This window comes from Cimex lectularius, unplaced genomic scaffold (genome assembly GCF_000648675.2).
Source record: "Cimex lectularius strain Harlan isolate CLEC.00 unplaced genomic scaffold, Clec_2.1 scaffold121, whole genome shotgun sequence".
In the NCBI taxonomy this organism is placed as follows: Eukaryota; Metazoa; Arthropoda; class Insecta; order Hemiptera; family Cimicidae; genus Cimex; species Cimex lectularius.
In genome coordinates, this window is record NW_019392904.1 from 197,756 (window position 1) to 213,720 (window position 15,965).

A 15,965-nucleotide genomic window follows, 5' to 3' on the forward strand; every position below is an offset into this window, starting at 1 on the left:
TTCGAATTTTCCCTCTTTTTTGCCATTTTCAATCTCAACCAAAACCTTACGTAGAAAGAATAATTAATTGAGGGGCGTCTATGGCCGCAACGGTTTAGACGTTGACACAGCGCTCATCACTGTACGGTAAAAGTCCCGAGTTCGAATCTAGCGGCCCTGCATTCAACCCAACATACAATTTTTTTTTCAAAAACCGGCATCCCGAGGTTGATATTACCTCTGCTGTTGCGAACCCTCGTAAAAAAAAAATAAATAAATAAGAAGCATATATTAAAGGGAAACAACTTTGAGCTTATTGTGTAAATTGTCAAATAAATTTGTGAAGGCTATATCGACTATGTATTTAAATGCAATTATAATCTCTAATAAATCTCACTTTTTCTTGGTTAGTTTTATCATTCAAATTTAATGAAACTTTCTGTTCCTTTTAAAAAAAGAAACGAAGAAAATTAAAAAGTAAGAAATAAGAGAAACACATATTATTAAAATTTTAAGCAGTCATAATCATTTTGTATCATTTTGCCAAATCCCAGCTTAACGTTTTGATCTAGTGTATTCCAAGAGCCTTCTTCCCTAGAATTTTTTTTTCAAAATAGGATGCTTTTAGATTATCCTTCAATTTCGATAAATGGTTTAGTGTGGTTTTGTTATGTTTGACAACCAAACTATATTTTCAACATTGATATTATCAACTTTATATTCAAATTTTCCATCTAGGTATCAAAAGCACTCTCTACTGTCATGTTATATCGTTGCATTGAGTGTAGTTTCTTTGGATTTATTATCATCCAAAGATTGTGTTTTGCAAGATGAGCTTGTTTTACTTTTTGACCTCTGTTTTTTTTCCAGCCCCGAGCGCATAAGAAATATAACAACTAATATTTAGTACCCATTCGCAAAATTAAATACATTCACACCTATATACATTTCATCCATTCTATCAAGTAGATGGAGTACTCAATTTTCCTCCATCGACCTGCGTACAATAATAAACTAATTTAATTGGGTCGATGGGGTACGTTTATACAAATTCCGCCATCGACCCAAGTAACGTACACAGCTCGAGGGGGGATGAGGATGCTGTTGTATCACAATCAGCCCCTCCCCATTCACTCTAATAAATACACTCACTCATAAAGACCAAATACATTAATATGCAAGCTAGAAATACATTAATAATAGCTATGTAGAAAATGATTTCTTTTTAAAAAAATATATACTTTTCTTGTACTTCAAATATAGTCTTACTCGTTGTAAGTTAAATCCGTACGATTTTTAAATAATGTGAATTTATCTGTCTTTTGTTTTGAAACACTACTTATTTATTCATTTTTTTTTAAACACAGGGGAAAGGAATAATTTAAGCTGTATTTATTTTTCAGTTTAGTTCGAGATCTCGTTATTATTACAAGGTGATTTCCTAATTTAAAATCTAGATAAAAAGTAATTTTTCATGATTGCATGACTGTTTTTTCATTAATTCAAATGGAAAACCGCAGTTTAGACTGTTGTGATGTGTATTGTGATGATGGTTTAAGAGAAAGCACTAACAAGAAAGAAAGACAATTTGAGTTGGAAGACCCAACACGCTACGTTATGGTCAGTTTTCAATCATTGGTAATAAATAATTTATCGCTTTTGCTACAAATCACTCAGCTCACCGGCAGAAGTCATTTCACAGGCACTCAAATATTTCAAACAAGAGTTTCAATCCATTTGAGAGCAGGTGAATAAGTTTGTCGGAACGAAATAAGAGCTCATATTTCGACTGAGAAGAATTTATTGGGCCAAACATCCATCAGCGATTCCCTGCCTAACACTACTCGAAAAATCAAAATTAAAAATATCTTTAACGGACATGAATATTGGCTTCATACAACGATGTTCAGAGAAAAAATTCCTGCGAAAAATGTAGCGCCGCGTCGTTCATTACTTCAAAACCCGATTACACGCTAAGAAGTAATTTTTAGTCAGTTTGAAAGGTCGTTATTTAGTATGAGTTTCTTCAGCCCAACTAAACCGTTAATTTTAGTGTATACGACTCACAAAAACAAGCGGCATTGGCTAATCTCATGGAGATTGTTTCCACTTGGGTAACCCGGCACCTTGGCTCAAGAAATTATTGAAACCTGACTGGGATGTGCATCCACAACCACCTTATGTGAAGTAGGATGCTCTTTCAGATCGCACTTATACATAAAATACATTGAAGTGTTTATTGTTCAAACCTGAGAAGTTTTTCTAGGATGGATTCACAAAATTATAATGGGAGATGTAAACAGGGAATGTAAGAGAATATGCTTAAATTATTTATAAATAAATGAAAATTTAAGAGTATTTATCTATAAAAAATTGCTACGGTTCGTAAAGGATGATTTAACAACAACGTTAAACAATGATTTTTATTTTTCATAAAATAAATGGAAATATTTAATAAACGACACTTTTCAATTTTTTATTATTATTTACAACTGTTGTTCTCCCTGATATAAACCTTAGAATTATGATCCCAGATATTATAGGTAACTTATTGTCAAGTTTTAAAAACTAACTAAAGTTTTATTTTACTTACATCATTAAAATATATTGCTATATTACTGCCTAATTAATACAAACTATTGAGAAAATATAATTATTTGGTGGTAAGTATTGTTCAGGGAGAGTTTAAAGCTAGCTTGGCTAAAGTCAATACAGGTACTTTTTTTACAATTAACTAATAAATACAATTTATTACAATTTTATCAATCACAAAATAAAATTTCTTCTTGAAATTCATAATTTACATTCGACAGTTTTCGATATATCATCAGTATCAATTAATACTGAGAAATAAAATTAGCAAACTGCGGTGAAATTTTTTGCTTCTGAAATCCTTCCTCAAGGAAGAGATATTACAGGAGTGTTGCAGCGTCACGTAGACTGGTAACGGGTCGTTATCACAGTTATCTTGTCACAGTATCACAGAATGGACGGCTTGTTGAGCAAGCTGAGCACCTTCACGGACGGCAGGGGGCAGCCAGGATAAAAATTGTGGCAGCCGGTGCCCTCGACTCCTGAAATCAGCTGGCCCATGTGAGCAGCAAAGTGGTACCTCGACACTTCGGCTGTCATCGATATACTCGTATCCCTAAAATAGACATGAAAATGAGATTAATTGAAATGAATATCCTGTAAATTTGATCCTTAAAAATAATACAAAGCTATCCCGCTTTACAATAAAGCTACAATTGATGTTGTAGTGAGGAACAAAAGACCTAAGTCTCATATGGTTTTGTTAAGAAATTTCATCAACGGAGACAGGCGGACTACCGTCTTCAAATTTGTCAAAACGGCGTTAATTACATAAATTTCGGACAATGCTCGACTCGGCCCATTGTCGAAGGACTATGACGGATCAAGGAGTTAAAGACACCCTGGGGACACAATGGTCTTATCTGGAGACAAAGCAATACCGCCTGCTTAATCGCCCCTATCTCTCAAGTACCTATAAAGCCCCTAGGGACCGTCAATCTTGGCCAAACAGTCGATACTAAGACGCTATTTTCGAATATGTTAATTGTAACTTTTTCACGTTTTCTTTTGATTTTTAAAGTTAACCTAGTTTTTAAAATAACAAATATTTTTATTATTAACCAGACGCCACAAAATCCTTGCTTGAAATGAAAAATTGATAACTAAAAAAACACATTCATTTCACTGGTTTATGATTTCCGTTGTTTCCATGCCACGTGAACTAAAATCAAAAATAAATCTTGCATTTCTATTAAATCAAATACAATATTATTATTATTTGTAATGTTATTAAAGGTTAAACACCTTATAAGTTGTAAAAGGGACTTGGCTTTTTGATTTAGCTTTTCCTTCTCAGGTGAAGCGTTCAGCTCGCAAATCAGCTTCGGCAGGCAGGAGTTTTTTACAGCAGACGTCAATTTTGCTAGCTTATCCCTGTCTGAAAAAAAAAGATCGTATTTATTAATCTTCCTTTATATAATTTAAATTCATAAAATCTCAGTATAATATAATTACAAAATATAAAATTTGGTACTAGTTATATTTAAAATTTTCAACTGATTTGTATGTTCTTTTGCGCATGTTTTTTCCATATTTATCAAATCATCATGCACATTTTAAAGAAGTTGAAGGCTAAAGTTAAGATTGAATTTTAATTTTGCAGTCATTTCAAATAAATAATTTTTGAGGAGATCTTTTTGTAATGTGAACACTTGCGATGAGCGTTTTGAACATTACGAGGTGGTAGAGTAGCGGCGTATCTAGCCGAAGGTCGTGGGTTCGAATCCCGCTCGTGACACTGACTTTTGTATCTCAACGTAAAACCTTAATTAATTGAATGATATTAATTAGTCAAGCGGACCACGAAACTAATGAATTTAATAAGTTTTAATGAAGTGTACTTTCCCTAAAGCTCTCCGTTGCCATTTCATTTGTCGCCGAGAATCAAATAGATTACACGAACATCAGTTAGTTAGTGTAGTGAGTGGATCGAGGTCACGATAGCTCAAGTGGTAGAGCAGCGGCGTATCTAGCCGAAGGACGTGGGTTCGAATCCCGCTCGTGACACTGACTTTTGTATCTCAACTTAAAACCTTAATTAATTGAATGATATTAATTGGTAAAGCGGAACACGAAAAACACTGGAATTACGAGGTATTTTAGGATTTTAATATTGAACTGTATTCACCATTTATGTATGTGCAACGTTGAAACAGTTCATTTTTTAGTACACCAACTCTGAAATTAGAAAACATCAAACAAGAAAGAAGTAGAAGTTTAATTTCTCGTTGGCCTATCCTCTCAGCAGAGGGTGAATCTTAAGTATCTTTTCGTTTATTATTTCCTTGACATAATTTTTTGAAGAGGGAGGCAGATTCTTCGTAGTTCGTCCTTCCATTAACTCTTTTATAGGTTTTGGACTCTCAGAAAATCAAAAAATGGGCGTTTTGAAGGTATTGACCGTTGTTTGTTTTTGATCATTTAGGATAGACCATCACTAATTGCCAAACGTAGTAATAAAATTATTCCAATCCGAGAAATCAATTCTTAAAGTGAAGAAAACTTGGATTAAAGACAAAAGTGGTACTTTTAATCTATCTTCTTGGAGATAATTGACGTTGGCCTTTCCTCCGAAGGAAGTAGTGTCGCAACAGTAGGTCAAAAGTGTGTCAGAACTGCCGAAGGACGAACACGGTGAAAAACCCGAGTCCGTATCGTTTCTCAGTGCCAGCATTGGAAAACGGCAGCGTAAAAGTACAAAAGCCGCTGGAACGACTGCTTTTCCCAGCGAAAGTTTTCGTCTTTGTCGTCCTGGTAGCTGGAAAAATCGTGCCCCCGTGTCTAATCCTAGCTTAAATCAGTTCCTCTACGTGCGGCGACGTTTCATAAACGAAAGTAAAATGTTAACATACGAAAAAAAGGAAACATTTCCGCGCCTTAAACGTACGGATCGAATACGACTATTCAGCCCATTCGCCGACGTCCTTTTAACTTTTTATATTTTAAAGAAAATAATAAAAAATAAAAGAAATCCAGGAAAGTCATGCAAGCAGCTGTAAAATATTTGGTTCCAACTAACACGTATGAGTACGATAATACATACAACATAACACGAAAATAAGGTGAACCTGTCCTTTTACAACATTTATTTATAATTATTCANATGTTTCTGAAACAATCTCTGAAGATGATCTCAATAAAGATCGAAACGTTGGGACGATAAAGAAAATGTCTTTCTGAAACCTACATCACACCAGACCGCATCTCACGATTTCTGAATAATTATCGACTAACGGTCCCTACTCACCACACACTTATTCATAGTTTGAAAACAGCATAAAAAGCTTAAACTCTGCATTCGTTTATGATCTTATTTAATTATTGAATAAAAAATAAATATCTTTCTTAAGGTTCATCAAAGCAACATGACATGTAAACATCATGTCCGTGAAATATTGACAGATGGGTAAAAGAGTCTTATGTTTATGTTTACAAATTTGCTTTGCATATTTCTATTGTTCAAAACGTGGTATGTCAAAATTTTATATGGTTCAGATCATTCATTCTGATTTCAAAAGATAACTGTTTTTCATTTAATTTTTTATTGTTTTTTTAATTTTTGACGTTCTAAAGCACCCGTCATCGTCAATATGTTATGCTTAGAGCAAAGGCAGACGTGAAACAATCGCTCATTCGTCAGGGCATTGAGAAGCGACCAACTGGGATTCCTTGTGGTGGACATCCCCTAATTTATCAACGCTGACCAGAATTCGTCACGGCCTGAAGGATCTCAAAATGTGCATAGTACGAAAAAACTATAACAACTGACAAAATCTAAACAGCAGTATTGTCAAAATCGCCAGAAGCTTAGAGTGGCAAATGACTTGATAAATGCGTTACAGCAACGCTTAAGTTGTAACTTCCAGTCATACTCCGAAGTGTCATTTCTTAATGTAGAAAATTTTGTACCTGTTTTTCCAAGCATATTTTTTTAACAGAAATGCAAAAATAAAATAAAATGAAAACAATGCAAAAACTGTAAACTAACATGTTCATTACAATAATATGTTGTTGCAGTTTTTTTGCTGATATTAAATGGCCTTCATTATATTCGTATTAAGTAGCGATTAGTTATTTGTAAAAAAAAGAGACAGGCAAGGAAGTGATAGTTTACGTAAGTCGGTGCCCTGTCATATCAGGCAAACCTATTTTCATCTATTTTCCCGGCAGATGCGTTTTGGACATTGTTTTCTAAGGTTATCTTTTTTTTTGTCCCCAGAAGTAAGTCCTTTGTATAAGTTGTGATGTGCTTCATGGTTCCAAAACCATGATTAATCATCCCTACAATGGGATATTGATATTAAATATAACTATATGTTTTCATTGTTTTTTGTTTTCCAAATGGAAGAAGATTTTCAAAACGAGCCAAACCTATTTATAATAACTTGGAGATTGTGCATTTGGTGAAATCGTCGGAGGTTTTATAATCATTTTCTCTCTTTCGATCACGGAAGTGCTTACCCGTTGCGCAACCTTACAATCGGATGGAATTTGAATTTCGGGCGAAAGGTGAAAGCAGCGACTGGGGCCGAAAGGACGGCCAATGAGAGCGAAAGCGCTTTGTCGTGCAAAGGGAAACCATTTAATTAACCCTCCTTGATGAATCGGAGTGGAAAAAAAGGATTTTCCACACTTTTCGTTATTGTCCTTGCTGACAAAAAGATCAGAAAACTAAGCAATTGGACGACAAACGATTTTGCCTTAGTCGAGATTAAAAAAAAAAGCGGAGCAAGGCTGATGCTGCGAATAGGTCACTTGGCACCGCCTACGAAGGCCTCGAATCTAACCGAAACATATTTTTTAAAAGCATTAACAATAGAATATCTACAAATAACTTTTTCAATTATATAAAAATATGGCCAAATTTTTAAATTTTGAATTTGCAGTTTCGCATGTTAAAGCCTCCATTAAAGAAAACATTTATTAACAGTCTTCATGCAAACCTGAAAGACAGAATTGCGTCATTGTGTAAGGCGTCCTCGAAGGATAGTAAATAAATTATGAAATTTTGCGCTAAAAGAAAAAGGAAACAATCTACCAGGATCGTTTGTCTTTCGTTACCAAAGGAATTTCTGTTTTTTTGTTCTTCAAATGCTAACTTTTAAGTCCGTCGAACTGTAAAATATCCGATGAATACTGAAACGTTTAATGAAGATGCTTTTTGTTTTAATCAAACTTTTTATATAATTATTTTATTATTATAAGAAAGCTTATAACGTCCAAGGCTCGAATAAGTTTAAAAATTCCGAATCAATCATAAAAATTTACATAGAAAAACCATTAACTCGATAGACTATTATTAACTATTCGACACAAATAATTAAAATTAGTTTCTGGGTTATATTATTTAAAATCTTAACATAATTTACTAGGAAATTATTCTTAGATTTAAATTTGGCCCTGTACGTTTTTCGGTGGAGTGATAATGATCATAAAAATAATTCAGCGAGGTCAGACGGATCCATTGATGGTGAATGTCGGGTAAATGGTTGGAAACACGTGATTATCGATTTTCACGCCTAGCATACATCAAAGGAAGAGACGTACAACACCCACACGGCAGATTTTCACGTAGTATTTTGATAACCTGTGGCAAACAATGGACTGTGATATAGATGATGTAGTGGTTTTGGCAAAAACATGCAGACGTTTAATGTGTGTAACCCACTGTCAAATAGGTAAAGCAGCGGCGTATTTAGCCGAAGGTCGTGGGTTCTAATCTCGCTTGTAACACTGACTTTTTTATCGCAATCAAAACCTTACATAAAAATTAATTAATTGAAAAGAAGTTGTTTGGTCAAGCGGACCACGAAACCTAATAAATGTAATAAGCAAAATGAAGTATAGTTCACTAAAGCTCTCCTTGGCCATTTCAGTTGTCGCCGAGAATCAAATAGATTACACGACATTTGAAAAATGGCAAAAAGGAGGGAAAATTCAACAGGTGGGGTTGAGCTGGGAAGTTGGTGTCCGAGTCGAAGTAACGATAGCTTAAGTGGTAGAACAGCGGCGTATTTAGCCAAGGTCGTGGGTTCGAATCCCGCTCGTGACACTGACTTTTTTAACTCAACCAAAACCTTAATTAATTGAAAAGAATTTATTTGGTCAAGCGGACCACGAAACCTAATAAACTTTGCTCAAAGTTCACCCAAAACAAAATGGTTATTTGCACAAGCATTTCATCCTGAAGTCGGACATATGTTCTTTGATTAGTCAAAAATTACAAGTTGGTAAATTTATTTGTGATAACCCACAGCGTATTTCAAAGAATACACAAAAGTACAACTCCTGACAAATTGAATCTTCCTGACTGTGTACAATGAAGACGCAACCGACTCATCCATTCGTTTTGCATCCGTCGGTGTAAATTGCATAATTTATGATCTTGACGTTTTCTTCTACATGATTTTCTGCAGCCGTATGTTAACGGTTTTACAGCCTGAACAGGGTTTTCAATATTGTACTTAGATACTTTTTAATATTCTGGGTACCTTGATCGTATTCGAAAATATCCATATTTTAATTTCTAAAAACAATTGTTAATATTTTTTTTATTATTCCATCTTTTAATGTAAAAGAATTTATTTCAACCGTGATTTCAAAACTTTTAATTTATACGATTAAAGGAAGGCGATAACAATCATTAATAAACAATTAGAAACAAATTTGACTTCTAAAATTATGCACCTTTTGGCACTGAGGCACTGATTCAAAAAAAGACGAATTAGGTAGCCGGTAGAAAATTATAATTAACCACTCAAAAAAAAAAGAGCAACAAAAATAACAACAACAACAACAAATTAAACTCAAATAGGGAAATCGACCTGACTTTACACATATAGCAATATCGTAAGAAAAGAAAAAAAATTAAAATAAGTACCCAGACTGCAAAAAAACTAAAACTGGCGATTTTAGTTTCTGACTCAATTCTATACAAATGTGTGTATGTAGCTTATTTACTATAAGTGTAAGTTTTGGTGGCATTAAAAAAAGTTTACTATCCAGGCAACAAATTACAATGGCTTCAAATTAATTAATAAAATATTTAAGTTTAAATAAAATAACGGGTTTTTATTGATAAGAAGCTAACAAATCTAGATTTTTTTTATATCACGAGTGCTAACAATTATCAACAATAACAACAGTTAGTGCTACAGAATTTATGTGAGGTGTTATTACTTAATTTACTCAAAGTATCTTACTGTTAATTTTTTTTTTTTTGGCCATTCTCGTAGAAAAAATCCAATTTAAAGTAATAACGTTATAAACTTAACAGGGGTTACTCAATTAATCTGTCTAAAGTAAAAATTTACGATGCTATGAACTGTTTATTTTAAAGAGAAACGTGAGCGTATTGTCCTTCATAAAAACTTAATAAAACTAGCGAAACATAAAAATGTTTATTTAACATTTGAAACTAATCAGTAATTTATTTTTTGATTTTTTTAAAAACTAAGAGCCGACATTCAACATGTTTCTAGGTTATTCTTTTCGAATTATGTTTTTCACTAAATTTAAGTGCATTTCAACCAACAATTAAAAGGAGGTAAATATAATTGATATGATTTACAATTATAGGAATTGCTCTTTCTACGGTTTAGTTTTGTGTATTGAACCTTGAATCGTTTGAAGAACTATTCCATGGCCAAATGTTCAATGAACCACTCCCGTCATGCACTACTTTATTTAAAAAAATCAATCTATTAAATAACACTATTATATATTCATAAAACAGTACTTTAATATTCAAAGCAAAAATATAATCGTACGATAAAAAACTGAACCTTTAGGAAACTTTTTTTGGATTTTCCGTAGCTGGCGTTTAGAACCGAAAATATGCAATGTGCCTAGCAGATCCGATCCTTATCTGGGTGACATAAGAAAGGTTTTGAAAAAAATGCAAGAGGTGATAAAAAAATAAGTAACATCTGCTTAAAAGATAATATTGTGACAAAGTTTCAAATTTTTGAAAGTTTCACCATTGATTAAGTTTTAACTATTCAAACTAGCGTAAATAAAAATTAGACAATAATTAACAGCAAATCATTTCATTATATAAAATATTTGCTAAAAGTCAACAATTTAACGATCAATATCTTACTTTGTACAATATAAATTAATCAGCTTGCATTTCGAAGTTAATAATAATTTTTTACATTTGACTATATTCCTTAAATTGTTAACTTATAATGGCAATTTTTATCGGTTTCAGGGGACCGCGGAGGCTGAGTGGGTAGGGTGTCCGACATAGATTTTCCTCGTTAGCGGTTCTGGGTTCCATTCCCGGCAGTGCCTATGGCTTTTTCATTGATTATATTCCAAATGAAAAATATATTGCAATGTGCTTTGACCCTTTGTCCGCGACGCCCAACTGGGTCAAAAACTACTGTTGTTTATTCTTTTGATAATTTGTACGGTGTTTAGCTTATAAATATATAAATTAAAAATATTTCGGAAAAATAAGTAAAAATTGAATTCATACATAATACTGGTAACGTGCTATTTATTCGGAATTTTTCACCTACTTTTCGCACGTAACAGTTTTAGATTTTTATATACCTTGTTAACCTTTTTTCTTTATATGGTAGTTCATCATGAAACTTCTTTTTTTCTGTCTTACTATCCCTATAAAGGTTCTCTCTCTCTCTCTCTTTCTCTCTCTCTCTCTCACTCACTCACTCACTCACTCACTCTCTCTCTCTCACTCTCTCTCTATCTATCTATCTATCTATCTATCTCTCTCTCCCTACATTTTCAGTTCAGCAATGCAGAATAATGTACATATTTAAATTATTTACGTAATTCGATGATTCAGCTGAATTATTCTCTATTAATCTGTTACATGCAAGTAGTATTTATAAAGACAAGGTTCAATTATTTTGGTTTGCTATACAACCAACAGCAGTTGGTAACTTACGTAATATTTCATACTCGGAAGTAGTTTTCGATATTGAAATTCTCAAAAATCATTTATTATCTGAAAGGTTGATAGTTCTTATATAATTTATTACTGAACTTATGCGACTTCTTTATTGATGTGGATCTGTTTTTACGTAAAAGTGCAAAAATAAAAATATTCATTTCTATAAATTGACAAATTATTTAAATTTTAAGAGCAATGTTTTACAAATATGGAACTTTTTTATAGTACTGACTATTTTTATAACAGAAAAAATTTCATAAAATGAACCCATGCAATAGTGAGAGGTATAAAAGTATTATCTGGAATTAAATCAACACTTACGTCGGAAGTAATGTATGAGTGAGATTAATTTCTGTCTTATTGCATTAATGCATAAATTATTTTAAAAATATTAAATACATTTTAAATTAAAATTATTTATAGACACTTATTATTACAGTACGTTTGAAATATCATAAAAATCATATGTGTGATCATTTTCTGGGCAAACTTTAGACTTTTTTTCGCTTTTCTCAATTTTTGTTTTCTTAGACTACCAATAAGGTACATTTTGTCTCTTCAGCTTATCTTAATTGTACATTCAAAGAAAAAAAAAAACACAATCGTATTTTTTATTTTATACTTTATGCATGTTTTATCAATTACAACATAGTTATGTTAAGTCAATCAAATTAGACGAGATCAGAAATGCTTGAGTTTTATTAAAAATTATTTCATTATGATGGCGTGAAAGAAAATTCACCAAATCACCGGAAAATCATTTAGTGATAGATTAAAATTTAAGGAACAATTTATTTCCTGTGTTTACTCTTAACGCGTAAAATTTATTTTATCACTAACGATTTTCCAGTGTTTAACATAGCTAAGATACTTTTTTCTCCGTTTCGAGCACCCATCAGCAAGAAGACCTGGAAAAGTGTATAATAATTTTCTCACAGAAGACTCAGAAAAAGAAATTTAATTAAAATAAGTAAATAGAAAATCCATGTCCCTAGCCCCATATTCCGTGTGTTGAGAAATGATTCCTTTAAAAATTAGCAATACAAAAAAAAAAAAAAAATCCAGTTTGATCAAACCTTGTACCAACAACCATTTGTGGAATGGCAATCAGGTCTCATTTCAGAGACAATTATGACGCTCATTTCGAAACGCCCAACCAAAAGAACACTACATATATATCTTAAAAATCTTAAACATAGTCCGATCTCCTTATTGTAAATTTCTGAACTGTTTATCCATTATTTTGAATTTATGAATATCGCTGTACGGCTCCAGAAGTTTCTCAACCTTCAACGGTTTTCCTGAGGGTCAATTTGATAGGATGTTTCGAAAGATTTTGCCTAGACCTTGCCTACACGCAATGGCGTAATATTGCAGCAGAGAGTTATCAATGAAATCGGAAATCGTAGCGTCCATAATTGCATTAATTACTCCGTTTGGAAAGCAATTGACTTAATCTCCTGATACTAATTTGTATTGCGTCTTTGAATTACACGAAATGAAATTGCTAACACTGAAGAGAGAGAGAGAGAGAGAGATTGAGAGAGAGAGAGAGAGAGAGAGAGAGAGAGAGAGAGAGCGAGAGCGAGAGAGAATAATTGAGTGAGTGGGTGTGTGTGTGCGTCCGAGAGACAGAGAGAGTGAGAAGAGAGAGAAGAGAGAGAGAGAGAAGAGAGAGAGAGAAGAGAGAGAGAGAGAGAGTGAGAGAGAGAGGGTGAGAGAGGAAGAAAGAAGACAAATATAAGATATACCCAAAAAGTGTGAAATGAACAAAAAAATACGAGTGTTCAATTTTTGATTCTCTTGTTTCTCTTTGAGTGTATAATCAAAAATTCCATTAGTTTGGTGTGATTTTTTAATGAAATATTCTGCCATTTAATATTTATTTTAAAGTATGCACTTCTTTGCGACGGAACCACATCATATATTGTTTTCGTAATTATTTTCTGCCTTCTTTTTTTAATAAAAATTGAAAGATGGTAAAAGATAGAAATGAAAGCAAATGTACATATAACAGTTTATTCCTACTAACAAATCATTTCTGAAATTATTTTTGTATAAATATTAAAAAATGTCATGTGAGGTATAAAATATTGTACTATTCACAAAAATAAAATTTTTATTGAAAAGGAGAACAATCATCTTACCAGTTAATTGCTATGAAGTATATATTTTTTTAGAAAAGTATATTTTACGTGGTAATCTTCATTTTTTAATTTATTGAAAATATTTTATAAGCGGTGTTTTAATACATACTGTACTAGTAAAATTATATAAATGATGCAGGTAAGTTTTTGTTAATCGAAGTGATATAAATTATAACAAATTATCAACGAGACATGATAGACATTTATGTTCTTCAATTGGAACAACTTTTTTTCATATTTTATTTTGATAAAAATTGGATTTTTTCTTTTCTAAAAATTGAAAGTAGGAACTGAAATAATGGGTGAACAAACTATGCAATATAACAGGCAGTTATATAAAACCTTTCATCACCGATGATCACAGGTAATGTAACTTTGAGAAATTTTTTGCGAAAATCAGCGAACTTACCCTACCTTTTTATATACATGTAATTTTTTACCTCTAAGTCAGAAATCCGGCCGAATTTAACAGGTCGGCAACATTTTACGCGACAGCGGTTCATTACCGACTGCTTTCTCCGTCGTATTTTCTTTCTTACTACCGGAATTTCTCTAAAAAGTTGTATATAAATTAGCTCGATGCAATAAATCAAAGAGAAGCCAGGCGTCCAAAGATAAAGATACATAACGCTATAAATACATTAAATAAGTACCCGGATGATTTTCAAGATCAAAAGATTAAGTTTATATATCATAGGACGGGTTGCACATAGATAAGCATGAACGAAATGAAACGGACCATACAAAGCACCGTATAAAATGATGAAAAGGTTGTCAACACATTAAAGTCAACCTTTATTTATTTTAATAGATTGATTTTTAAAATTAGACGTCTAACTGTAAATTATTTTCAGTTAATTATACAGATATGACAACAATTTATTTTTCCAAGCTATAAAAGTTTTCTAACTTAAACTTAAAGATTTGGTACTTCCGCATTCGTTCCTTTTTTTTAGGTTGAATCCTATTTAAAACGTCTAAATAATCAAACTATTATATTCTTTTACTGAGAATTATTTTTAAAAAGATTATAAATAGCAATTAATTAAGGTTTTTATTTGAGATAAAAAAGTCAATGGCACGAGCGGGATTCGAACCCACGATCTACGGCTAGATACGCCGCTGCTCTACCACTTGAGCTATCGAGACCTCGATCCACTCGGGCACTAACTTCCCATTTCAACCGCACCTTTTGAATTTTCCCTCCTTTTTGCCATTTTTCAATTGGTCAAGCGGACCACGAAATTAGGGAATTATAAATAACTATTAACAGTAAAATATTTTTAATAGAGCATTAACGAGTTTAGTTCCTCATCAACCCAATACTAAGACATCTTGGATGCTTAGTGCGAGTAAAACATTCTCAACTTTATACGTCGAACTGGTTATTGGCTATCACTTTGTTCAATTTTCTGCCAATTTGGCACCTCGTTCTGTCTGTGTAATTAGTTAATTAATATTACGATAAAAGTACATATGGTTAGAAATAAAAACAACACACGACTGTCCGGGGGGTTTTTTTTTTGTTGTCTTCAAGTAAATTTTCTTTACATTTCAAATTTAGGCCTTTTATATTGAACCTTCTTAATATCTTCATTGAAACAATTCACAGCAAAAAATAGAATGTAATTAGCAAACTATACTTTCGAAAAAAAACCCAAATACAATTACGAGAACATAGGGACCAAGATTAAGAGGAAACAACATTTGTTGATTTTTTTTACTTTGATCAATCATAATACGGAATTGTTAAACCGTTTCGAGTAATGAAAATTTCCTTACTATCATTTCTTTTTATATAAAAAAGTTTATTGCTCGATTTAATTTTTCTTCTTTCATTATCTTTTATAAATTTTTCTTCTCTTTATCGTCTTTTACTTCTTTTACTTCGGAATAAGTCGATTTGAAAACAGTCTGACTCAAGCTGAATTTGCGCGACGTCCCTTCACCAAGGACGATCAATATCGATTAAATAAGTGAGAACCTATTTTCTGTTTGTGCGTCCTTTCATTTTCTCGTGTTAAATATTTCTTTAAAAAACATCATAAAAACATTGCATAAAAAAATACAATTCTACTGTCCTGCTATGATTTTCTGGCATTTTCTTCCAAATTGCAAGGAAAGTCTGGAATATAATTTTTATTTACTACAAACAAAATGTTTAAATAAACACGAAAAAAATATATTTTTGTTTAGAGTATAAGAAAAAATTATAAATGTATTATCAGCACATTATTTTGTAATTTATAAATTAAAGACCTTGAAAATAAATAATATTTGTAATTTGTTGATCACCTTCTCTCTCTCTCTCTCTCTCTCTCTCT

The 15,965-nt window shown here is 32.3% G+C and overlaps 1 protein-coding gene across 1 annotated transcript in view; it reads right to left on the reverse strand.

Annotated features, from left to right (window-relative positions):
• Nucleotides 1-2,429: 2,429 nt before the first annotated feature.
• The window catches only part of LOC106661263, a 26,609-nt gene continuing 13,073 nt past the window's right edge, over nt 2,430-15,965 (reverse strand). Inside the window, exons 2-3 of the mRNA XM_014384548.2 lie at nt 3,817-3,949; nt 2,430-3,127 (exon numbers count right to left, since the gene is read on the reverse strand). Of these exons, the coding sequence (XP_014240034.1) occupies nt 2,959-3,127; nt 3,817-3,949 (302 nt within the window). The 3' untranslated portion in view covers nt 2,430-2,958. The remainder of the gene's footprint in view (nt 3,128-3,816; nt 3,950-15,965) is intronic.